General features: G+C 43.2%; 1 protein-coding gene across 1 annotated transcript; it reads right to left on the bottom strand.

Annotated features, from left to right (window-relative positions):
• Positions 1–282: 282 nt before the first annotated feature.
• smad7 (SMAD family member 7) lies at positions 283–18,953 on the bottom strand. The gene is made up of 4 exons (XM_074690786.1): positions 17,451–18,953; positions 16,633–16,686; positions 11,640–11,711; positions 283–1,102 (listed from the first exon to the last, which is right to left on the bottom strand). The coding sequence occupies exons 1-4, from the start codon at positions 17,914–17,916 to the stop codon at positions 564–566; spliced, it is 1,131 nt and encodes a 376-aa protein (XP_074546887.1). The 5' UTR covers positions 17,917–18,953; the 3' UTR covers positions 283–563.
• Positions 18,954–26,068: the final 7,115 nt, after the last annotated feature.

Genomic DNA, 26,068 nt, shown 5'->3' with positions numbered 1-26,068 from the left:
AGAGCAGAGGGAATGAGTTCGCTCTCTGTCACAGTCTGACTCATTTGTTCTGGAAAGGAAATGCTTTTACGATGCACAAGTCGTTAATAAAAAGGTAATTTTCCTCAAAATATAAAGATTTTGGACAGTTGAAATGTGAATCTGTGGGAAAAATCTTGTCTACATCAGAGCCAAGGTATATGTGAAATTTGTAATCACAAGATAAACAGCAGCAGACGTGAAATATTATTTGTTTTTTTTTTATTTTGGCATTTCTTTCTTTTGCATTTATATTAAGCAAAGTGCATCTTATTTTCTTTTTCTCATCAACACATTGCACAATACATAAATAATGATGCATATAAAACGTCTCCATATTTACAATTAATAATATATTTATATATAACATAAAATACATTTTTCGCTTCTTATTTAATTAAATCTTAGTCATTTATTAAACAAAGTCCGTCAGAGTTTTATACTTTCTTCTTCTTTTAGAGCTTGTTTCAACCTCAGGAACAAAAAAAGAAAGTGGGTGAAGTCTTTTGTGAAAGGGGAGAGGGTGACGAAGAGGAAGGCTGCTGCTATCGTGTGTTGAAGATGACTTCTAACCAGCACGGGCAGCTGCTGATGAACTGTCTGGTGTAGCACTGTCCCCAGCCTTTCACAAAGCTTATCTGCACTGTGAAGCCCGTGCGAGGCTGTTGCGTGAACTCATGGTCGTTGGGCCTCTGCAGGTTCCCGGCTTTGTCATAGTCAAACGCTTTTATCGAGAAGCCGGGGAACACTTTGTGCACAAGCAGCGTGCGCGAGTCCGGGTTGTCCAGTGTGGCCGACTTGATGAAGATGGGGTAGCAGCTGCGGTTGTAGACCCACACCCCGTCCGGCTCACGCGTCAACTGGATGCCGTAGCCGATCTTGGCCCGCACCATCTGCACCAGCTGGGACTTGTTTTCAGAGCAGAGCTGGCCCAAACAGAAGCCGTTCCCTTGAGGTAGATCATAGAAGATGTCCAGAGAGGACTCCTGGACCGAGTAGAGGCGCCCGACGCGTGTCTTCTCCTCCCAGTACGCCACCACGCACCAATGGGCCCGCTCGCCAGACTCCTGCAACGCCAAGGAATCTAAAGAAGGACACAGAGGAGAAGGGAACGATTAGACTTCTGACAAACATTTAGACACAGTGAAATTTAAAGATTTTACATGAGGACACCACAGGAGAGGAGGAAAAGATGAGGCAGTGATGCAGAGGGGTTTTTTAGGCGGTGGTGCCAAACAATAAGCTGTAAAAAGGCAGGTCAGAGATCAGACTTAAGTTTTAACATGTTTCATCTGAATGCTTTCAGCTTATTTGAAATTCTAATACAGCTCTGCTTAAGTTTGTTGATTTTCATGAATCATCTTCAGAGATCATGAAACATGAAAGAAGAAAACAACACAGCTTAAAAATTGACGCGTGTTTGCATGCTCTCTACTTCTTTCCATTCCTCGTTATTACTCTCATTATTGTCTAAAAGCCTTGACACACCCCTGTCAATGCCTCCAAACATGAACCAAAGTTCTTCTTTAACCTCATTTTGGGAAATAGAGAATTCACTTTAGTCCGGAGCCAAATCTTCACTGTCATCCTTGACTTCTGCCATACAGGAAAATGTTTTGGAATTTTTGGACTTCAGACAAGAGAAGCAACTCAGAGACACTGTCGGGCAAGTGTCCACATGCAGTACAATATTTGTCTAGGCATTAAATGCTTATCTTCTGTCTGGCTCGCTGTATTTTTGCAGTGCTGCTGCCAACAACTCGGTGACGTCAACTGCCTCTTCTAATTGTCTCCCTCTGCCCCGCAGGAGGAAATCAGAAACTACTGAATTCACAGCAAGCAGACGAGAGCCCTTTGCGTAAACACATCATTTATTCCCTGTCCACGGCAGAGCACATGGTGTTTTCTGTCTAGCAGGGCAGGCACTCTCAGACCCTGGTGTCTGAATCGTTGACAAGCTCGGCCTCTCCAGTCTAAAGTTTCTCCTGAGCGTAAAAGATGTGTAGCATTGGCTGTGCTCCAGTTTCCGAGCCCCTCCTCCCTCCTCCCTTCCCTGTGCCGTCTCCCTTTAGTGTGCCTCCTGCACCGTCCCTCCTCCCTCCCCCTTCATATCTCTATTGCACAGAAATCTGGCTCCCAGCTACTCCCAGCGAGAAAAGTGGGAGCCAGTCAGGCGCAAAGGAAATAGAGAGAGACGAAGAGAGGAAAGAAAAAGGGGGCGGGTGCGGGAGAGAAGGAATGCTTTCACATATTTTGACTATTACTTTAGCAACTTTGCTTCCTCTCTTGATTTGTAAGCGTCTCTCGGGCTTTAAAAGTCATCACTTAATTGCTGACACTCCTATCGACGTCTCCACAGTCTTTTCAACATCCTCTCTTCACGATGAAAGACACATTCAAGGGTTAAGAAGGCTTCAAGAGCAGGGGGATATATGAGGGGAAAAATTAACAGAGCCCCTTTTTAGAGTCATTTCTAAGTTCCCAGCCCCCCTCCTCCTCTTCCTCCTCCTCCTCCTCTCTTCCTTGTTTCATGTAGAGGTAGCTGTGAGTGTAACCGATAATTTGGAAGGCCCCGTCTGAGACAAACTGCGATGTTAATGTGGCAGGATCTCTGCCGGCCCAAGCGGACTCACCGTGGCCTGTCATTAGCATTCATTAGATGAAGGGGGGAAAAGACAACAGTGAGGCAGAGGAGAGACAGAAACAGAGGAGAGGAGGCGGAAGGGAAGGGGTGAGGAACTGAAAGCATGCCTTCCATAAAACAAGAGGGGCTTTGAAGTTGGTCAGAGCCGAGCCTTGGGGAGTTTATCGTAAATCCGTCCTCATAGGGAGCAGCGGGAAGCTAAGCTATCTACCTCGGACCAAATGGAGGAAAAAAAGCATTTATCTTCCAGATAGCAGACAGAAAGTGTCTTTTGTGTCTCAAACCGGCCACACTGCTGTGTACAGGAACAGCCGGGTTTGGTAAGGAGGACTTTCTTAACAGCTGACAGAAAGGCCTGCTGGTGGAGCTCACCTGTGGGGCCCTGTGTGTGTGTGTTTTATGTACGTGTATCTGTGTGTATGTGTCTGTGTCTGTGTGTGTTTCTGTGTGTGTTTGTTATTGCTGAGAGAGACAGGGCCTGGCGTCAGAGGTCATTAGAGCGGCTGCCTGTCTGAGCCTGTCATTGCAGCCTGAAAACACCCTGCTATTCAGGACTACACTAACTGCCCCGCTTCCCCTCCCTCGTTGCCTCTCCTCTCCTCTGCTCTGCTCTTCTCTCCTCCTTCAGAAACTCACACTGGCAGCTTGAAGCACAGAGAAAAGGAAACCAAAAGAATCATAAAAATAAAGGGTTGAAAAGATTAAAAAGTACAAAAAAGGAAATGTAAAAAGTTCAAAACAAAGACTGCTGTATTTGTCTGGTCTTGCAGGAAAGAGACTGAAAAAATACTCCAACTTTAGTGTCTTATATGGGTCAAACTATAGAAAAAATAACCTCGCGTAAGATTCCCCAGGCTGCCAAATGTCTGTCTTCCACACACTCTGCTAATTGCAGAGCTTAAAAACCAAACTCACAACTATGACATCATTACGCATCTATTTTCACACTTTCTTCAACTTCCTCTACACAAAACACACTTAAAAGAGTAAAATGTACCAAAAAGGTAGTTTAAAGTTTCATAAAACTAAGTTTTAAAGTAGAGTGAAGTCACTACCTAGCTTAATTCCCAGCACTGCGATGTTGTGATTTAAGGCTTCTGGCTCAGCAGTGAGACAACAGCAATCCTGAATTCTTCCCATTCCTCAGTCACGGTTAGATAAGAGAGCGACTGGAAGCTAATTTCAGAGTCAAAGAGCAGGTCCGTCCAAACAAAGACGTAAATAGTTACAGATTTTTTCCCCAGCAGAGTAGAAGCAAACAGGTAAACTAGCTTAAATCTTCTTCATGTACATGTGCTGCTGCAGATAAACTTCCACTTCCACCGAGTTCAGCCTGAATCAACACATTATGTCCTGAGTGCAAGGCTCACTTAGCCGACTTTTAATTTTTAACTAATAGTGTCTTTGCGTGCGAGGTGTCCGCCGGTCACGCTCCTCGTGTTACGCTCCGACTATTTCAGGTGCTTCTCACATAGGTGTGTGTCCATGTGTCAGACAGTGTCGTCAGAGTGTCTGCGCCAAGTCCGCCTGTCCTTGCAAGCGGGTTCTTTCCATCCGCTCCAACCCCCTGAACACTCCAGAGCCGTGTGTACATCTGTCTGTGAGTCTGTCTGCTCACTGGATGTCTGCCTATTGGAGCATTAGTCCGTCTATCTGTCTGCCGCCCCCACCTGCCCGTCTGCTCTCATAGTGTGTGTGTGTGTGTGTGTGTTGGAGATAAGCAGGCTAGCTGGCAGCCTGAGGCCATCTGTCACTCCGACCTTTTCTATTCTGCTCTGCTCTGCTGCTGGTCTCTCCCAGTCTGCCTCGTCCCATGGGGGCTGCATGTGAACCCCAATCCAGACAATCAAACAAAATCAGACTTTGTGTTTTTTTTTCTGCTTCAATTAAAACTAATTTAAGCGCTAAAATAATGCTTGAGGCATATTTTTGAATGCTAGCAACATTGGGAAGCATCTGCTAGTAGCTTTTAGCATCAGTGTGCAAACAAAAACAGCGTATAGCTCGCTTGTTTTCGAGGTATTTAATGGATGATCAGCTTATAGTCTGCGAGGTAGGGGGTCATGGGGACTGTAAATATCTGTGATTAAATAAACCCCCTTTGGATAGAAAATATTTAAACCACAGCTCAGGAGGAGGGCAGATTCTGCAAGTCGACACACACATGCTAGCTCCCCTGTGGATTTTAATGGTCCGAGACCTTAAAGAGTGGACGCCACGCTAGCTGAGACAATTGGACTCAGTTGAAGAGGGGGGGAGGGACGGGTGAGAGGAGGGGCGACGGCAGACTGGATGCTTCACACACAGTCTGGAAAGGTTAATCATTACCTTTGTCTGACTCCACAAACACACACACACACACACACACACACACACACACACACACACACATGCACACACACACCAGGTCGCTGCTAGACTTAGAGGAGAGTCCCACACCTAAACTCTCACAAACAAAATTTACAACCCTAACTCTTGGACACATCAGTAAATCGTAAGAAGGCTCCTGAGAACTGTCTCATATCACATCCCCTGAGCCCTGACTGTGTGTGCGTTCAGTGTGTGTGTGTGCCTCAGACGTGTAATGACCCTGTCGTCATCGGACACGCACACAGTGGCTGAGGAGAGGAATGGGGAAGGCATGAAGGAAATAGCTGGAGGGGGAAGGAAGGACTCTTCACGGTGCCTTATTTTCTAAGTCAACACCCTCTCTCGAGCCGGGGAAAGTCTATTCCAAAGGTCAGAGGTCAGCCCAGAGGCATTCCTTTTGTTCTGTCTGCCGTGCCGTGTATGTTCGACTCAGTCGGTGCATTTCTCTTACTATGTGTGAGCAAACAAAAAAAGTTGGTGTCATTGATTTTTTCAAGTTGGTACACATTGTAGTCCTGAAGAGCTGGCTTAATGCCTGCTGTGTTCATTTTCTCTTTAGAAGATGAATCTAACGACAGGCGACCATTGAAACACATCAACACAAAGAACACAGCCTCTTTTTTTACTGCTGCAAGGTGAGTGGCTCTGCTCCCAAAGGAGTTAAATTTGATAAGGTATAGCACAAAAAGTTAAATCCAGGTTAAATTAGAGTAAAATTTTTAACTTTAAAGATAGACTAAATTATGTTCATCAATTTCAAACAAATAGGAGTTAAATTAGTGTGAAATCCTACCTGGTATAATAAGAGGTGATATAACTAAACACAGGACAGTACAACATGATTTAGTCCCATATGGTATACACTTTGATGAAATTATGATATGATATGATTATTTGATGATAAGATACAGTTATGGGACAAAACTATGATGAGAAAATATGATACAAAATGATACAATTTGTGATATTATTTTTGTTATTGTTTTGATACAGTTATGAGATAAAATGAGCCTTTATGATAAGATAACAAGATGATATGATACAGTGCAACACAATTATTAAATAATATGAGATGGGATGATGAGAAATGATACAATAAAAAAGTGAGACTTTACAATATTGATTTATACAATTATAAGATGATATGATATGATATAAGATTGTGGGATGATATGATGTGCTATGATTATGAGATGATATGATACATAAGTTTGCGGGAATTATGAGACGATACAATATAATACGATGGGAACATAAGACAATATGAAAAGTAATGAATGCTCATGGAACGATATGATTTGAGAAGATTATGAGATGATTTGAAACATCATGATATGATATGAGATGATTTAATAAGCTTATCACACTATACGGTACGATGAGATACAGTAAGAAGATGGTACAATACAGTACAGTATTAAATAACATATCCCATTTTATGGTTCAATGTTATGAGATACATCTTACTGTTATATAAAGTGTCAGGGTGTTGTTGTTTTTTTCACTATATTATTTATCTTTAGCCTTTTATGCTCCATGTACTGATATTTTGTTATAAAAGCCTTTGATATTATAAACATTCCTCCATTGCAATGAGCAGCTCAGGTTCATTAAACTAGTAGTGCCTAAAGCAGCCTTGTGTTACATCAGTACAACTCCCCTTGAGGCTTTTTGTGAGCAGAGCAATAACTTTTAAAGTAGAGAAAAACTTATTGTTGTTGCGGTGTTCAGCAGCTCATAGAGGAAATGCCTCTTTAGGGTGGCGGGTTATGTAAGAAGACGTAAAGTCTTCCTTTACCCTTACTTCAGGAAAGCTAAATAAGCCCTGATGGCAGGAAAACCACACAGGGGAGTGGCCCGGTTTCACTATCTCCTGATCTGACTCCTCGCAGAAACACAGATAGAGAATGAGCTGCAGACACGCCATCTCTAACATGAACCATCCGGTCTCAATCTGGAGGAGATAAGGAGGAGAAATGTTTTCCTAATGCCTTCATCTATAGAGCAAGCCTCTTTGAAAGGATGTTTCTGCAAAAATCACATGAGGCATGTTTCGTGAGTGGATGTAAAATTAGGAAAAACATAATTAATCTGTCTCAATCACTGATTATAAAGCGAGAGAGAGAAAGAGATTCAAATCCCTGGCAACACCTTGTTCTCCTCCTGCAGAGTTATTATTCCAGCACTCCATCATGCTGACCCTCACTCACACACACACACACACAATGATCCTCCTCAGCCCACATTTCCCAGGGTGACAGGACAAATAAACAGAGGCGAGCTGGAAACAGGGTGCCAGGCTGGCTGAGTGATGTCATGAGCTTACTCTCTGCAAACACACAAGCCAGAAGATCACTCTCACAAACCCGTATCTCTGACACTCACACTGGGCGCTACGGACAGATGGACAGACAAGAAGAACAATCAGTCACATTGTTGTGGCGCTGAAACGCAGTGGGAACCAAATAACACACAAACAGAGACGCAGGCAACCAGCACAGCCAGTTGTGCACCTCTGCGCTCGGATACTCTGTTATTAATAATTATGCACCTCTGCGTGTGTTGTGTGTGTGTTTCGATGTGTGTGTTATTGAGCTGTGGCTACTGGCAGGCCTGAGTCTGTCATTGAGATAAAAAAGACACACACACCCCCTCCAGTCTGCACACACAAAAGACAAACTGACTACATGAATGAGCAGGCGGGAGGGGGGAGACAGCAGGACTTTGTCACACTCTTAATCTCACACACACACACACACACACATATATACACACAGGTTTACAGGAATGCATCTCCACTTATTTCCATATCCATCTTTATCCCGCTAAATGGAGCCTCTCTCTGTCTCTCTGTCTCATGTCTTGGTACATTGAGGTAATATGAAAATCCACTTCCACAGAGTGACTCCAAACCAAAACAATGTTCATCTTGTTCTGGGCTTCCCTCCAAGCTCGGGCTCGCAGCCAAATCTGCATATTCCACCTTTCACTCAAGTGGCCATGCTAAGCTAGGCTAACTCCTCAACTGTTTTAATGCTGGGAGGGAGTCGTGAACAAAAACAAGCTAAAGCACACTTCCCCTCCATTCTCTTTCCGTTCTCGGCTGTCTCTGCATGCTGTTTTTTCGATTTGTGCAGCATAATGACACAGGGTGGGGAACAGAGGATAGCCAAAACCAAAAATTAAGTCCCTTGCCAAGACGCGGCTTGGCTGCTGCGCAAGGAGAGGAAGTGGGGAGTAATGAGAGATCCTGGCCCGGCACGGAGCGGCCCAGCTCTGTGCTTGCTAGCTGAACACGCAGCCTCCAAATTACAGAGAACAGAGCAGAGCTGCTGGCCATCTCTCCCTCCACCCAAAGCCGCCATCTTCTCTCCCTCTACAGCAAAAACATTAGGTAGAGCAGAAACAGAGGAGCGAGTCTCTCAAACAGCTTGATATACATTACTAACTTTAATTACTCCTCTCTTTCTGGTCAGTGCACTCTAGTGTTTGTTTTCTATCCAGAAGAGGCCTCTGCTGCCTCCCTGTCCGCTCGCCTTTTCCTCAAAGACATGAGGTCATATCCTGTGCAGCCCTTTCCTTTGCCTGTTAACCCAAACAAGGCAGGAATGCAGCACTGAGGGCGCTCTGTCTCTGACTAACTGGTACCCCTGATTGCTTCACGTTTGCTTCGGAAAATTAAAGAGATAGTGCATCAGGGCTGTCACTTCCTGTATGAGAGACGCATTAAAAACAACATCCAGGTCTGTTCTCCTAATGCTTTAAAATCAGGCCAACCCTCCGTTTTGACAGCAGAACAGAGTTGATTTAAAGAGCCGAGGTGCCAAGACTAAATTTAATCCCTGTCAGAGCCCCTGATGAAGGTTACACCTCCAGCCGATTCACTGAATGACTAATTGACTGACTGAGACGCTGGCCGACTGTCTGTCGAGCGAGGTGACTAGCTGCTGGTATAAGAATACAACTCAGCCTAAATTTAACCTGCAGTGGGAGGAAGCGCCTGTGTGACAGTCGGCCGTGCGCCAGGGCTCGCACCAGGTCATTTTATCTGCCTGCCTGTGTGTGTGTGTGTGAAAAGATGTGTGTGTGTGTGTGTGTGTGTTCGTGTCACAGCAGCCTGACTGGATCCTCTTACACACAAGCACTCTGGGTCAGTCCCTGATGGCACCAGCAGGCACGCCACCACCAAACACACACATATACACTGATGCTTCACGTCCAATACAAGCTGAGCATGAACTCGCCTTTAGCAAAAACAATATCAACACATTGGTATAAATCTATAAACCCCTGATATTCACTGAAAATACTAATGGATTTAAAATGGGTTGGATATCAAAATCTAAAAGAGAAAGTACAGAAACCTGACTCAGTTGCTAATTAATGTTTTGATCAGACTGCATCAAACCCCAATGGGAATTTTTCCAGTTTTCAACATTTAAACAATATTAAGTGTGGTAACTCTTTTTAAATGTTAAAACCTTTTTTAACTCAACTAATTATGTCAAAGTCTCATTTCGGCTCAGGTTATATAGCAGCAGTGGTTGTATCTGAGATTTTATTTGACATTTGTCAATTTTAGACATATATAACATGTAAAAACACTCAAGTTTAAAGGGTTGTAGCTCAGGTGTTACAGCAAAACCAAGCCTAGAAGGTCTAATGGACATATTTATGATTTCACACAATTTAAGTTTCTGAATGTTTTCTAACTGAATTAGAAAATTGTTAGGAAGATTTTATGTGAATCAACCCTTCATAACAAATTGTATCCAGGCTTGGCTGACATATATTAGCTTTTAAACTGAAAGCCTGATCTACTCAAGCTCAACAATCTGGACCCACGGGTGCTACCTGACCTGCTCTCCTTTAATCGCACAAAACTCTCCACAGATTCATAACTGACAAACCAGCATCCTCCCTAAGCCTTCTCCTCTTCACTCCCTCTTACAACCCTTTAACCTCTGAGCCAAGCCCTCAAACCGAGATCAGCACCCCGACACCCAGCTCAAGGCCTCCAGACTCCTCCTTCTCCTCCGTCCTCCTCTCCTTCACTCTTCCCTCCTCCTCCTCCTCCTCCTCCTCCTCTCTGCTCTGTTCCAAGCTGATGACGTGAGCCAGTGAGAGGAGCTTTGGAGCTTGTAGCCTGGCAGGCAGCCTAGTGTGCATTTGCGCTTGTCGCTGTCGCAGCTCCATTAACCCCTTCCAGTCTGGAAAGTCTTAGACTTTTTCCAAGGGTGAAATCTTTTGCCTCATCAGCGCTGCTTTGACTGTGTGTGTGAGTTCATAAAAATAAGGTCGTTTCCCACTCTCATGTAACTAAAACTCCTAAACTGAGCGAGTTTGATTCCCTTCCTTCTTCCTCTTGGTAAAGACGTCCGGATAGGAACACAGAGAGGGCAGAGTGAGTGAATTAGAAGGTCAGCAGCAGGCCTCTGGGAGAGCCATGTTTCTTTTGTCAGGGCCCCAGAGGGAGGGAGCAGGCGAAGGAGGGAAGCAGGAAAGAAGCATGAGGAGGAGGAGGAATGGAGAAGCCGTTTTTTATGTGGCTTGCTGGAATATTGCAGGGGCAGAGTGCTTTGGCCACCCCGCCTCGGCCTTTCTACCTTTTTTCTAAGGAGGCCCATTCAGAGGAGCCGCGGCTGCCATGTCATCCCGGCCAGGAAGGAAAACAGGGGCGCGTGAGGAGGAGGAGGAGGAGGAGGAGGAGGAGGAAGAGGAGGAGGGAGGGTGGCTCTTAAGACTCCAGATCTTAGGTTTCACAGCATAAATCGGGTCTAAGATGTGTCTTTACTCTGTTTGGAGTTTTAGTTCCTCTTCTCCTGTAAGCACAATCTCTACCCCCATCTGAGGACACACACACATACACACACTCAAGCAAGAAATCAGGCAACTCCCCCAACCCCCCTACCACCAAACAAAGGAGGAGGGGGGAGAAATGGACAGCCAACACCAACTGACATAAAACAGGCTTTAAAGGCCCGGTAATGAGAACCATCTGAGGCTGAGGAAAGCAGAGGGAAAACTCTCTCCCTCTTTCCCCTCAACTCCATCTTTTTCTGTAGCCTGCGGACAGGGTAACACAGCCAAAGGGGATTATGGGGGCAGAAAAAGCTGAGGAAGCCTGAAACACGTCCTGCACAAAAGGAGCGTCCACAGACACACACATACACATCTTCTGAACACGATCAAACAGACACTTGCATGTCAGCTGAAGCCTCCCTTTTTTGGTGTGTGTTTTTTTAATGTTTTCCTCCCACAACGCCGCACGCACAGAGCATAGTCTTCTCCAAACAACAACCCGGCGTGTTTGTCTTCCACTACAACACAACGCAGCAAAGGATGAGAGGAAGAGGAGAAGAGAGGAGCGTTGTTCATGGAGCCAGGAGGGAGGAATTTATGTGGATGTGGGAGTAATACACCACCCTGCTTCAGTGTTTTTTTTTTATTACAGAGGGGAAGCAGGGGCCCCCACAATCACTGCCTCATCATCACTAGTATGGAGTGTGTGTTGGGAGGAATGCACAGGAGGAGGAAAAGAAAACAGATGAGGAAGATAAAATGACTGGGAGAGGGAGAAAAAGTCTGCATTTGTTGGAATATTTACCTGAAAGCCCCACAGGGGCCGAGTGTGTAGTTCCCCCAGTTTCACTGGATGATGGTCCAGAGTCTGGAGAATCTAAAGGAGACACACAGAGAGACTCTGAATTAGCACCGTGTGTGTGTGTGTGTGTGTGTGTGTGTTCTTATGTGTGTGTGTGTGTGTGTGTGTGTGTGTGTGTGTGTGTGTGTGTGTGTGTGTGTGTGTGTGTGTGTGTGTGTGTGTGTGTGTGTGTGTGTGTGTGTGTGTGTGTGTGTGTGAGGGGAGAAGGCAAAGCAGCAGCTGTGAGACCGTCAATCACCCGGGTGAAATCAATGCCTAATGAAGACGCTGACGACGAAGCTCACACACTCACACACGCAGCCGAGACTTACAGAAGAGAGTGCCTTACACTCCCGATAATCCCCCATAATCCACTGCTTCAGTCAGAACGTTAGCCCCATGCATCTCTGCCTAGACTAGCTGCTGAGCTGGAGACCTGAATACTTCCTGCTAATGACAGAGACCCAGACTTCTGATCCCTGCTCCATTATCAAACACAGATCCAACTGTAGACGACTCATACAACAAAAACCCAGCCCGTGGTTGGAAAAAGAGCTGCAGATAAGAAATCCATGGCTTCATGCCAGCAGGAAAGGTGATTTTAGCTCAGTATATGCTGTGTTTGTTAACTCAAAAGGCCTTGAGTTGCAGCACAAAAGGCAGACGAAAGAGAAAAACGTTCTGGGGCCGTTCTAACGACAACAGTTTTAGGGTGAAACACAAAAGTTTGGTTGCGTTTTGGCCTGGCGTTTACACACAAGTGGCGTTTCAGCCGACCTAAAACGCAAACTTTTAAAAACAGCTGTGCGATTTTTCTGAAATGCTGCCACCACCATTGCCGTGCGTTTTCAGTGAACAGTCCAACAGTATCGTTACGATTGTTGCAGACTACCGTGTCGTTCATGTACTGCTGAATCTGCTGACTGTCCTCATACAAAATATGCATCTGTTGCTCCACTTCTGCACTTCGTATCTTCCAAGAGCGGCTTCTGGACAAGACAGTTATAGCGCCACCTACAGGCCTGGCATGCTTTCTAGAGCATTTTCAGTCCCTTAGTGTTTCCTTGTAAACGCTGATTTTTTTCAATGCATTTGAGCGTTTTTAGATGAAACGTTGTTGTTTAAAAGGGGCCTCTAACTCACTCTCCTTCTCTTTGCATCTGAATGCTTACCTCCCACTAAGACTTGTAAAGTAGACTAGTTTCAACATGACACCTGAATGGGGCTTTAACAAAACGGCTGTGTGAGCCGCACACCGCTGAGACTAAAAGGCTGGAGCTGCCGCTCGTTCTGTGATCGCTAATGATGCATTCCTTTAGCTGCACGTCAATGCTGCTCTGCACTGAAGCAAGGTGTGTGGCGGTCGTCTGACATGTGACATCTGAATATGGTTGCATTGAGAAAAATGCACATTAGAGCAGCACAGGTATAGCATGCTAATGAGAAGCTAATGTGAGGCAGTAAGCAACAAAGTAATTGGAAGCAAACTGAAGAAAAAAGTGCAATAGGAAGAATTAACTCCACAAATTCAAAGCACGTCCAGTCATTACACAAACAGGACTGTGAGTCATAATGTACCGTTATGGAACGGCCCATTTGGCTGTTGCATTAGCTGCATCCATGACTGCCAAAAATTGGCCAATTAATTAATTGCACCATGAAAGGGAGGCAGGTGCAGAACGTCATATGGATGGGGAACTTCCTGGAAAACCTCTATCCAACAAATTCAGATTGCGCATTAACAGCAATAATCCACACAATGTCCACCATCTTTAAAACAGCCTGACAGGTGTGACAATCCTATTGCTAGCACCTGTACTGGTGAAGTCTACAGCCATTAAATTCAATGCTCTATTGTGACATAAGCCTGGTTCATGCAGATCACTCATCAATTTATTATTTTTTTCACCATAAGTACAAACTTTTTGTTTGGCAATATCAAAATCAGGATTATTTGCTGATAATTTTATTTTTTTTCAAATCCAAATTCTTCATTTCAGTCTTTGTTCATAAACTGGGTCGGATAAAAGTTACCATTTTTCTCCTGTAGAGGGTGAAAAGTTTTTCTCTGACTCATGTGATGTCCATTTTATGGGAAAATATGGCTCCAGATATAGTCTGTAGACATTACCATCATCATTTAACTTTTTCACATGGTCCAGTGTTAAAATCGCAAAACTCGTAAGTATCGAAGAATCGAATCAGCACCCAAAAAATCGTGACAGAATCAAATCACGAGAATAGCATATTGTCACAGCCCTAGTTACAAACACTCTGTTTTCATCACTGATGACTGACTCGCTTTAAGCCAAGAAGTAATAAGAATCCTTTAACCTTATTTGTGGCGCTAACATTGCTTTATTTTGAATTTCTTTTGCTTCAACCCTCTCCAAAAGTGCATTTAAGTCCCACAATCTGCCAAAATTAAGTTTCAAACAACCTTAAATCCATCTCCGATTTTATTTTTTATCTACTGTTGGAAAGTTGAAAAGTATATACTAGATAGTACATGTTTGTTTATACTTGGTGTTTCTGCAGGATTTCTTCTCAGCATGCAGGTTAGCTTCCTAAAGCAGGCTACAACCCAACTTACTGGTGGGAACTCATCGGCCGACAATAAAGAGTTAAAATTTCTAGAAAAAGCTACCAGAGTGGTTAAACTCCCCACCCTCCTGCCTGCCACCGTGCCCCAGCTCCGGACGCTGCTGCTGCGGTCGCACTAAAGACATGCACGGGCAGAGCCCAGCCATCCCTGGCTTTCATTGGCTGCCAGCAGCCTCTGCCCTGGTCTCTCCAGGCATCAATTCACAGCCGACCACAGGGCTGAGGGGGCATCAGAGAAAGACCGAGCCAAACAGTGTGTGATTTATATTCCCCAGAGCTGAAACAAGGTAGTGTTTGACATCTCGGCCTGCTTTCATATTGACTGCTGCTGCTGCTGCCACTTCCTGCTCACTGGAATCATAAAACCATCCTCATAAAAGCCGTCGTGCTTCCGCTGTATGCCCCTCCCCAATCTTACATTTGATTGCACTCAAAAGGTAAACAATACACATCTCCTGAATCTCATCATGACTTAACCCTGCATGAAATAAGGTAAATACAGAGACTAACAGACAAGTCTAATTGCCTCCAGTAATGAGAAGGAGCTTGTGATTGACAGCCCCTAAGAGGCCCCTGGGAAAACCCCCAGCTTTCTGCATGATAAGTTCATCTGTCCTGTGTGTGTGTGTGTGTGTGTGTGTGTGTGTGTCGCCCTGTTCCTTTGTCCTGTCAATATATGTTGTCTTTCAGTCTTTTTGTACAGACACACAGACTCTAACCACGACTGCAGCTGCACTCAGTGAATGCAACTGAATGAAGACACAGCGTGGCAGGTGAGGGAAGGAGAGTGCAGCACTTTTACATTAAATACTTGTAAATCGGTCTTTAAAGGGATTTTTTAGACTGTCATATCAACTTAACTAGGGCTAATATTCCTTTTTTGCCTTTCTGTGCCTTTCTCGTATCACAATACTGAAATCTCGCAGGATCAAATTGACACTGTGACTGTTTTGTTTTGTTTTGCAATAAAAAATTTGATTTTACCGTAAAATCTTCAGTAACTTACTCAGAAAGGTGTTTTTGGTATATTCATATAAAGAGCAAAATGATCATAGGGAAAAAATACAGTAATGATACTGAAAACAACAAAACTGTCGATACATGAACAGTAATTTGTAGCAACCTGTGAATTGTATTTTCTTTCCTTGGTCTGCATCCAACATGCATCTCCTATTTATCTTCATTTCCAACAGAGCTCAATAAAAACACACCTAACTGCTGTTGATTATGTCATTTTCAGCCCATCCTCGTCATATTGACCACTTTCCTCAAACCTTTCAGGTAGTTAATAAATACAGAGGGAAAAAGGGGGAAACCACAGCTGCAGCTGCAATGACTTCCTATTGTTTCCACTCACTGAAAGCCACTCTCTCCTTCTCCTAACTGGTCATCTGCCCACTCATTGTTAAATCTGGAGCCTTTCCTGCACTGACAGACAGAAACAGAGGTCTGCGAGGAGGAAAGGAGTGATGGGAAAATTGAAACGGAAGGCTTAGCAGTACCACACACGCTGTATGTGCATTTATATCTCCGTCACCTTCTTCATGACATGAGGAGAAAGTGCTCCCTGCTCTCACACTATTCTGGTTATAGCTTGAAATTTAACACACTTCGAATCTGACTTAATAAGCGATGACATAACCTGATGCAGCTTTCCGGGGCTGGGGTGTAAGATGACGACCGCAAGAACTACCAAGCAACAGGGAAGATTGTGGGGGAAACGTTGGGAATCAAGCACAAAAGCTTAAAACAAACAGCAAGAGATGTGGGACACTGACACCTCCCCCTCTCACACACACACGTCCTCAACCTTAATCTGTTGATTAATTCACATGATAATGGCCGGCTGGCTCCAGAGACGCCACTGTCTGCGCATCGATTCACAATAGATAGATGGACACAAACAAAAACACCCATAATATAACTCCTCCTCCCTCCCCTTTCCTTTCTTTCCTCCCTCTCTCCTAGTCTCCTTCTCTCTATCTCTCTTTCTGCTCTGCCCCTGGTAAAATGCCACTCAGTCTATAGCCGGTATCTCAACTTTGTGCTGCTGTGCCCTGGCTGCCAGCCACGCTAGAACTGCCCAGCCAGCCAGCCAGGCGTGCCACTCCACTGCTATCATAAATCACAACATAACATGGAGAGCTGCTTCCTACACACACACACACACACACTCACAAACACACATACACACATATAATGAACCACAGGGGGAGTGTGTAAGACTATACGTGTAATGCAAGACTCACAGACAACACATTCATAAATAAAAGAATAAAAGATAGCCTTTAAGAAGAGCATATTTCACACAAGTAGAACAAAACGTGGACTAATGAAAACATATAAGGCTCACCTGGTGGTTTAAGATAGTCCATGGGATAGCGGGAATATGGAGGAGGGGGGGACTCTGCGTGGAAGGAAAAAACACAGCATGAGAAAAAGAAAACACAAGGCAGAGATGTTAACTTTGTGATAAGAGTTGTCATTCTTCAGGGAAAAGGTTTTGTGTCTGTCAGCTCAGCCTGGAGGAGCAGAGAGGCAGAGAGGCCTGGCGGCTATTGCCTTTCATTGGCAGGCAGATAAACGGGGGGCCGCCTGGCGCCAGGAGGGCCACTATCAGCGTCTAGGACAAACTGAGATACGGGCCTCTTTTGGCCCGGGACGCCAAGCTAGCACACACACAGACACAGACACACAAATACACACTGGAAACTTCACCGTGGAAAGACTGTAAAGCCGGGGATGAGTCTCTTTGCACTTTGGAAATGTCAATTGTGAAATGTTGAAATAGCATTGCGCTGTTTGTTTGTATCATAAAAGTTAAAAATGCGCACATAAAAGTTTGCCTATGCAGCTCATGAGGTCTCGTTGAAGAATATTAAGGGGGAGTTTGACCTTCTCAGTTCCACAATCAGATTTAATGACACCACAGTGCCAAAATACAGTCTACATGAAGAGGACTTCTTGGCACACTTTCCACATTGGTCAAGTTCGACCTTCTAGAAACTGAACACAGCTGTGCCAAGAGAGGTGATGTCATCTGGATGGGGCTAATCATCCCCTTAAGAGTTTGGTAATTTAATGTCAGAATGCAAAAAAAAAAATGAGACTCAAAAAACAATTCAAGAAAATTATTTTGTTGAAAGGGTAAAGAACTGAAAGGCAGCTCACCGAGTTCACACAGTCTGCTCATGTGGTGCGGGTTGCAGCAAACGAGCTCTGGGTTAACTTTCCCGTAGGATTCACAGCAAGACAGCCTCTTGAGCTCCGAGGAATGCCTGAGGTCCGGCCACCTGAACACTTTGTAGAGCAGCATGGGGAGAGAGTAAGACTGTTGACCCACTTTGGCGTCCACTTTGCTGGGCAGGAGCAAGCAGGGGCTCCGGGCTCCCCCCTTAGACTCCACCGCCTGCAAAAGCACCTCTAATTGTTTCTCTTTGATCTTTTTCAGTATCGAGTGGGTCAACGCCTTTAATTCAGCCTCCGACCCGGTGTTGGTCTTGGCCACCTTTGTCGTTTTGCCCATGCAGCAGCCCCCGGAGCCATGTGTCCCTCTATCCGCCTCCCCGTCACCCTCCACGGGCGCACGGCTCCTCCAGAGTCGCCGGACGAGCCCCGATCGTTTGGTCCTAAACATGCGGGACGAAAAGAGGTTTTCCCGGCTAAAAAACGAGCATGGTGTCCGCAAATCATGAAGATTCCGGGAGCCGAGTCCAGGCAATGACAAGCAGCCTGAGAAAAGACGGTGGAAAAACTGGGAGCTGGAAAAGCAGAGGAAATCTGTAGCATACGCCAGTCTCTGTCGCCTTCTTCTGCAGATATGAGAACCGAAAAACAGTCGAGATTCACGGAGCAGTCAGCTTTTCCTCCGAGGAAAAACAACCATCACTCCTGACGTTCAGAACTAGCATCTAAAACTGAATATAGCAGCTTTTATCTCTCTAGCGGCCGCAGAAATGTGCTACAACACAGCAGCATGTAGCCTGGATATGGTACAATTACTCGGTGAGTGATGTGCAGCCTAACGCTGTGCACTGACCCCTTTAAAAGACCGATTTTACGCGAATACTGTTAAAACATGAATGCGTACAAGCGAATTGAGGATCTCAGACAAACTGGTGTCTAATTAAGCCCTAAAGGCTATCACAATTATCCCACGAAAAAACCGAGGCTCGCCGCTGTGTCTTCAAGAGCAATAATCCACAAAATCCTTGATCCGACTGCACAGAGAAGGGCTCTCCAGCAGGCTGGCGAAGGCTTTTTTATCCGTTATCGTCTAAATATGCCACTCGTCTGCAGATGATGTGGTCTGCTGGCAAGAAAGAGCCTCGTCCGAAGAGCCAGTGAGCGATTCCAGAGCCGAATCTCTCGAGTTTAAAAGCCTGGAAAAAAAGAGCGAGAGGGACCCTCGGGTTGTCCGTCCACGCTTCGAGCTTCGTAACCTATTTTAGCAGACGAATCCCTCAAGATAAAATAATCCAAGCTGGTTTCTCACACCAAGTTTCCGTTTCTGAGTGTGTGAGTGAGGAGGAAAGCGGGCCAGCGAGTGATCTCGAGGGGGGTAAAAGGCTCTCTGTCTGTAAATGAGGCGGATGGTTTGGGTGCCCTTGCTCCGTCTCCAGTCTCCAGTGCGCATTGACGCGCCCGGTCACGTGTGTGTCTAGACACCCTGTCGCTTAAAAGAAATGTGATTGTGTAGCACAAACAACAGATCAAGCAGGGCCCACAGCGCACACACGCACACACGTACACACTCAGACGCGCACATAGACACTAACACATGTACATTTAAAATATAGAAGGAGAATCAAACATTTTACAAAATGACTTGACAAAGTTAGGAAACGATCAGGCGAAGTTGGGATATTTTTCTAAACTAAACAAAAACAGTCAAAAACGTATTTTTTTATTTATTTATTTTTAGCATTTCTAATAAAACCTAGTTTTAACTACAATGGAGACATTTTTAATCTTATTAATGATGCTTCTCCTCGTTTTCTGTCTTACAAATATGTTTTATATCATCATTAAAGAACGACTTAACAATCTTTAAAGCTAGCTAAATCACTTGATTATTTTAATGTAATTTTCTTTGACTGAAAGGGTGTTGTAACATCAGTTTATTCCAATTTAAGGAGTATACGTGCTTGAAATGAGAAATATCCGCAAATTTTAATTTACTTAAGGTCTGTTCACTACTTGGCTTACACTTATGAGAGATAACTGTCACGATGTATACAACTGTTAAATAAAAAATATAAAAAATATCCATGTTTTGCCAGACAGACAGTTTCTATTCTTTGACGATGACAAAATTCGCCCTGAGTATTGCCTCCCAGGCAGCATTTGCTTTCCCAGGCAACGTTTTACAAAATATCTCATAGATTTGGCTACAGGTGTATGTGTTATGACTCTGCTTTGGGTATCTACAGCAGCAAACTGAACCAGGGGAGTGAACATTTGCCTGTAAGTCTATACGGAGGGGAGCGTTTGGCAGCATGTCCGATACTGGGACGAGAGCGCGCTGCTGCCGCCTTCTGGGCCGTTTGGATTCCAGGTGGGACAGACTGCAGAGTCCTCTGAGTTTGATCACCAAGTCTACACGTATATAGTCCATCGACTGAGGATCAGTTTCCTGTTTTTCAGGATCTACATACTTTTAATCATTCGCTTGAGCTGGATCCAAATAACACTTTTCATATGTTGTTGTGTATTAAAAGAATAACGTGCAATCTAAGTGACAGGTGTCTGACAGACGCCTATTAAAAGTCCTGTTACCGTTGACAATATAGCCTTATACTAAAATAAAAAATATATACATGGCTATTGACTGAATGCATTAATATCTAGAAAAACCCGAACTCAGTGGCACCAAATCCTGATAAAACCTTAATTTTTTATCATCAGACACATCATCATGTGTGACTGCAGTCTATGTCAGACATTTCCAGTCATATTGACTTGCTTTAAGTCTCTTTTCTTGATGTGACCGGTGTGTTTGTGTGCGTGTGTCTCGGTGTGTGTCTCCTCCGCAGCCTAATTGTGCTCTCTAGACAGACAGACAGTAGTCCAGGGGAGGGGGTGCAGCAGCAGTATGCTAATGTGCTGGTGAGCCAGTTTTGCTGCAGGGCAGGGGGGTGGCTGGCTGATAATGATAATGTGTGTGTGTGTGTGTGTGTGTGTGTGTGTGTGTGTGTGTGTGTGTGTGTGTGTGTGTGTGTGTGTGTGTGTGTGTGTGTGTGTGTGTGTGTGTGGGATGGGGGAGTCAATAGCTCATCCCCACATTGTCCCAGGATCCCCCACTGGCGCCGCGCAAGAGCGCAACGCAACGCACGGTTCAGAGGAGTGCGCCGCTCTTTAAAGGTGGTCTGGAAGCATTCAGTCAGGGGGGTAAAGGTCTGTTACAAGGACTGTGGAAGTGGCTGCAGACGCACTCCGTCCCCCTCCTCTCTGCGTCTCCTAACCCTTCCGTCTGAGTGTGTGACTGCAGTCTCCTGACTCCAGGAAGTAGCCAATTTTATCAAACCGTTTTCCATCTCAGTCTGCCTGAAAGTGGCTGTTTACATAAAGATACAGGACAAGATTTTATTACCATTTTGCTGCACCACGACTTGTTTATCAGTGAAAAGCAGACAAGAAAAACTTACCCTATTTGCATTGATTAAAAAACAGCTGATAAGCCTCTTTAATGGTGAATTCAGCTTTATGGGGCCTTCATGTTTTATCCTATGAATCTTGTTTCAAAGGTGCTTCTGGCACAAAGTCGATCATTTTGGAGGACACACATTTTAATGTGGTATTTTTATGGAACTTCAGATTTGCTTTTCACCTATCTTTGTACATGTTAAGCATGATTAATCAAATGCACATACCCTGCAGGGACCACTGGAAGACGCCTTGTCTGATGTGCCTGTTAGCTTAAAAGTAGCAGGTTGAAATAAAAACAGAGGAGGAAAAAAAGAGCTCTTAGGTAACACAGATAACCTTAAATGCAGCCAAAAACTCACCCACCTGCTGATGAAAAATCAAATCTGCAAGAAAAGTCATATGAAGTAGTCATGTTTCACTTTGTAGGCGTCCATTAATGACTATAACAACCTCTTAAATATATAACCCTGCTTTAATAAATCATTAACTTGAAAACAAATGCTGTCATAGACATGATTTTATTGATTTTAAATGACCAAGAGTAGCTTGTTACACTCACAGTAATGGTCAGTTCTGTAGCTGGATGCTAACTTAACCATTAATACTCAGCATGAACTCAACATTAGCACTGATGGTGAATAGGTGAGAATTAGAATGAAAGTATGAGAATGGGAATAAAATTGTGAGAACGAGAGCATGAGAATGAGATCATGAGAATGGGAACATCAAAATGAGAGTATGAGAATATGAGAATGAGACTATGACGATATGATGATGAGACTATGACAATTGTAATATGAGAATGAGAGTAGGAGAATATCAGAATGATAGCATGAGAATATGAGAATGGTAATATGAGAATGAGAATATGAGAATGAGACTTTGAGGATATGAAAATGAGAGTATGGGGATGGTAATATGAGAATAAGAGTATGAGAATGGGAATGAATGGATGATCTAAAAATGATAACAAGAAAATGTTTGTGAGATCACATGAATAAAAGAATATGAGAATGAGAATTGATGAATGAATGAGACACATTTTTCAAACATCTTATTACATTAAATGTTCACATCATGCCATCTTTGATTTTGTGGATATATTTTCATAGTAGTGAATAATATTTGTCTTTAGCATCTTCACTCCAGCAAGTGAAATAGAGAGCTTGATCAAAATTAAATGGGCCTATTTGACATGTTAACATGAAACATGTAATGAGCTTAGTTTAGCTTTATAAAGATGACTTGTCGGATTTTTCCTCCAAGGACCCAGCATTCTTAGCCTGTGTGTGTAGATTGCAAAAGCTGGACTAAATTCAGACAGTTTAGACTTCAGATGATTCTGACCGATGCATCACATAGCACTGATCCAGTTATCCAGAAGTTGGTAGCTGACTGGCTAACTCGGCTAACTACCTGACACTACTAGTGTAATGCAATGAGTACAGCCATCACCAGCATTTCCAAAATAATCTCTAGGATCAGTGTGTTTGTTTTTACTACATTAGCACAGCTCGTTATTGTGTTGAAATGAAATCCTTTCATACAACTGTGTATTTTGTTTCAACTGCACAAAGAATTACGGGATGTGTTGGGCTACAAAGGATGCTCCTCTTGAATCCTCCACAGCCCAGGCACTGACTCTCGTTTTCAACTTCTGGTGCTCTCAGGTGCTCACAGTTAGGTGCTGGTCAATGCAATCAAGAATCAACAGTACTCAGCACTGCTGCTCATGCCACAACGGATGCTCATATCTAGAGGCTAAAATTTAATCTATCTTTACATTAAAGGGTGAACAGATGGTTTGTACTTTTTGTCCCAATAGGAGCTGATTTTTCATTATTGCCTCATGTTGTTACCTTAAGATCAGATTTCCTTTATTTGAATTGGTTTCTGCACATTACGCTCCCTGCAGGTTTTCTTCCATAAAGAGTAAAAAAAAAAGCAACACTTTTACCTTTCCCATCAAGTAATCCAATCAAATATGGTTTTATATGCACTGAGAGTTACTTGCAGAAAAAATTGAACTGAAATCCAGTTTTTGAATCCCAGCATATGAAGTTTAATTTCCTGTACCTCGTGACCCCCAAGCCTTGAAGGGAAGCGTGCCACGATGTCAAACAGCCCTATATAGGAAGCCCCATGATTAATATTCTAGATAGCAACTGTGGCCTTTACTATAATTTATTGACACAGTGACTGCTTCCAGACAAGGGGTCATGCATATGCAATTAAAGAGGCTTATTCTGTCTGAACCACGGAGCCAAGAATAGGTTGAAGACGGCACACAGAGAGCTCGTCATAGCCGGGATAAGAACAATAAAAATAAGACATCTTTAATTAAAAAGATGGAGGAGAGTCTTTTCAGAGTCTCACGTCTCACATGATATCTCATCAGGAGTGGAAAAAAATACCCACATTGGTAAATGTCAGTGCGTAATTGAAAATTAAAATAATCCTGGGTTGAAAAGAGGCTGGGTGTGCTTCAGCTCTCGATTTATTGTGTTGAAAGAAATATGTACTATTTGTCAAAGTCTCAACCTCAATGAAAAGGAGAGAGGGAGCAGAAATGGTGTCATTTCCTGTCCCCAAACCAAACAGTGACCCAGATTTTATGCAGAATGAAATGTTAGTTGCAGATCTACCTGCTTCACATCATGTAGCCGACCTTCTGGAAATCATTAGAGGTCACGTTGATATTTTCTCCCCCTGGAGGTTAACTAATCAGGTTTGTTTTTATGATCCAAATCAGACTGCACTATTTATTATTGATTCAAAAAATAGGCCAATTCTGCTCCGACATGACTCCAGAGATCTGCTGCTTACAGCAGGAAAAGAAGCCCAGAGATGTCACAAGTTTATAAAATGAAACATTACGTTGTCAAGATAACAGGACCAGCACTGGAAAATATTGGTCAATTATTTTACACCTCAGGGTGCAAGGCGAGACAGATGCCTTAGCTACAAATCACAGGAAACGTCTCAACATGGAGAGGGAACTACAAGAGCTAATGATTACTTCCATTTTTTGATTGATCGTCTGGTCTGAGAAATGTCAGAAAACACAAAAAGGGAAGGAAAGCCCAAAGGGGTTGTCATGTAATAAATTCCTTTGTCAGATGAAAACTCAGAGACTGAGTGATATTCAGCAGATTTTCATATAGAACAATAAAAGCTACATTTCCTTACAATAGACCTCAAGAGCCAAGGATTCTTACATGTTTCTGTTTGAACTCCTGAAGAGTGCAAAACTAGATTCAAGGATTTAAGATGCAAATGCAGTGTAATATTTCAAAGAAGGAATAAAATCTGCACCTTGCAAATTAAAAACACAAAAAAAGACTTTTTCTTTTTAAAATTTTCTTGAAAATACCAGCAACTCAGCCTGAAGGCGGACGGGGATCGATACAAATAAACACATTAATATAATATTTACCACTTTTATTTAATCCAAACTTTCAAACTCACACACTTGCATTGTGATGCATCACTGGATCTTCACACTCTTACACACCACCATCATACATTCATGTGCTTGTGAAAAATTAATTTGTCGCCAAACACAAGAAAATGTGACAGAGGGTGCAAAAGTTGTCTAGGAGATATAATCATACCAAGACGTCATATCACTTTATTTTCTGTGCAATGGGCTCTTAATCAAGCAGATTTTGAGATCTTTCATCTAAAAGCTGGTTTGATCATTGAATCCAGTGCAGAGGTCTGTATAGAACAGGTCACTTTACATCCCCTCAGACTGGTTTTGTTCAGGGACTCAATTTGTGACATTTAATCAGAGTAGCTGGAGGCCTCAGTGACCCAGTTCTCTTTATAGGCCATTAGTGTGAAACAATTTGGAAGATCTGCATACGTGTAATTGGGCTACAGACAAAAGTGCCAAGGCCAAATGGTGACAGCAATGTCAGACAGTCTCTCTGTTAAGATAACACTTTGGTTCAGAGGAGGAAATCTCCATCGTACTTGTGATGCTTGTCCATCCCTCCCACTCACATTATCTACCATTCACAGCTGTGATGCACATAGAAGCTCTTCAGAGGATAAACCATCTCCTCTTCTAACCATCTCGTAAGCTTTCTTCTTCCTCTACTCAAAGGCAAGTTTAAAATGTCAGTGTGGTTTGGAAATCCTTCATGGCCATTAAAAATATAGTAAAAAATAAATTTCTACTGAATGAAACCTCAGATACTTACCGCAGGTGAAGTAAGTACTTTCTGGGAATTGTTTGTTGTGGCAGTGCATCTTTAATTAGCAGTGCTTCTTTTATTACAAAAAAGGGAAAAATGGCCCAAAACTATACAAAAAAACTTTTCCGTTGGTGGTATCACAAGAGTCCAGAAGATTCATCCTCGTGTTCTTAAATAGTTGTTCTCAATGTATTGAAATTTGGTACAAAAAATTGCTTGGGTCTTCAAACCTGAACCAGTTAACCCCTAACACCCTGGACCTGTCACTTGCTCTAAAGTCTATGTTTGTTTATTATGTAACAGTAAATTTCCTCAACATTTCACTTTGATACTTAAACCACCACAGATGAACCACCAGTCTATTTCTCAAAATGTTTAAATACCGAGACCTGTTATTTTTTCATGTCATAAAATGAAGAAGATTTAGCCTCATTGGAGTGTGAATGTTTGAAATCTTGGGAAAATTTTGACCCCAAATTTGCTCAGATACTCAAACCTGGACTAATTAGCCACTGACTAAATTTCCACATAAAAACCTAAACCTGTCATTGTTACTCGCTCTAAATTCAAGAAGAATCATCATCTTAAGACCTTGATTTTTGTTTAAAGTATCTTTCAAAAATTTTCTCAAAAATTCGCTCACATTTAAACATGGACCATTTAACCACCAGTTTATTATCCTAAAAGAGTAAAAGGCCATAGTTACTCACAACGAAACCCTTAAGATCCATTCTCTTGAGACCATGAATGTTTGCTCTAAATGTATTGAGTATTTTCCCCTAAAATTTGCTTTCACACCTAAAGCTGGACCAATTAATTACAAATATATTCCTGAAAGCTTGCAGAAGCCTTGACCTGCCACTGTCACTGAAGTCAGAAAAATTCGTCCTCTTGGGACTTTAAACAATTGTAATATTTGTTAATACTTGTAATATTATT

The sequence above is a fragment of the Halichoeres trimaculatus genome, unplaced genomic scaffold, assembly GCF_033239565.1.
Source record: "Halichoeres trimaculatus isolate MK-OKI-2021-1 unplaced genomic scaffold, fHalTri1.1 fHalTri1_scaffold_16, whole genome shotgun sequence".
Taxonomy (NCBI): domain Eukaryota; kingdom Metazoa; phylum Chordata; class Actinopteri; order Labriformes; family Labridae; genus Halichoeres; species Halichoeres trimaculatus.
Note: the sequence above shows the minus strand (reverse complement) of the source record. Positions and strands in the feature narration are given on the sequence as shown.

Bases quoted from the DNA above. Each gene is read 5' to 3' on its own strand.
- smad7 (XM_074690786.1), bottom strand. From the start codon at position 17,916: ATGTTTAGGACCAAACGATCGGGGCTCGTCCGGCGACTCTGGAGGAGC. The intron at 16,687-17,450 runs GTGAGCTGCCTT...CCTTCCACGCAG, and splicing joins GAGCAGACTGTGTGAACTCG to AGTCCCCCCCTCCTCCATAT. The intron at 11,712-16,632 runs GTGAGCCTTATA...TGTCTCCTTTAG, and splicing joins GGACTATCTTAAACCACCAG to ATTCTCCAGACTCTGGACCA.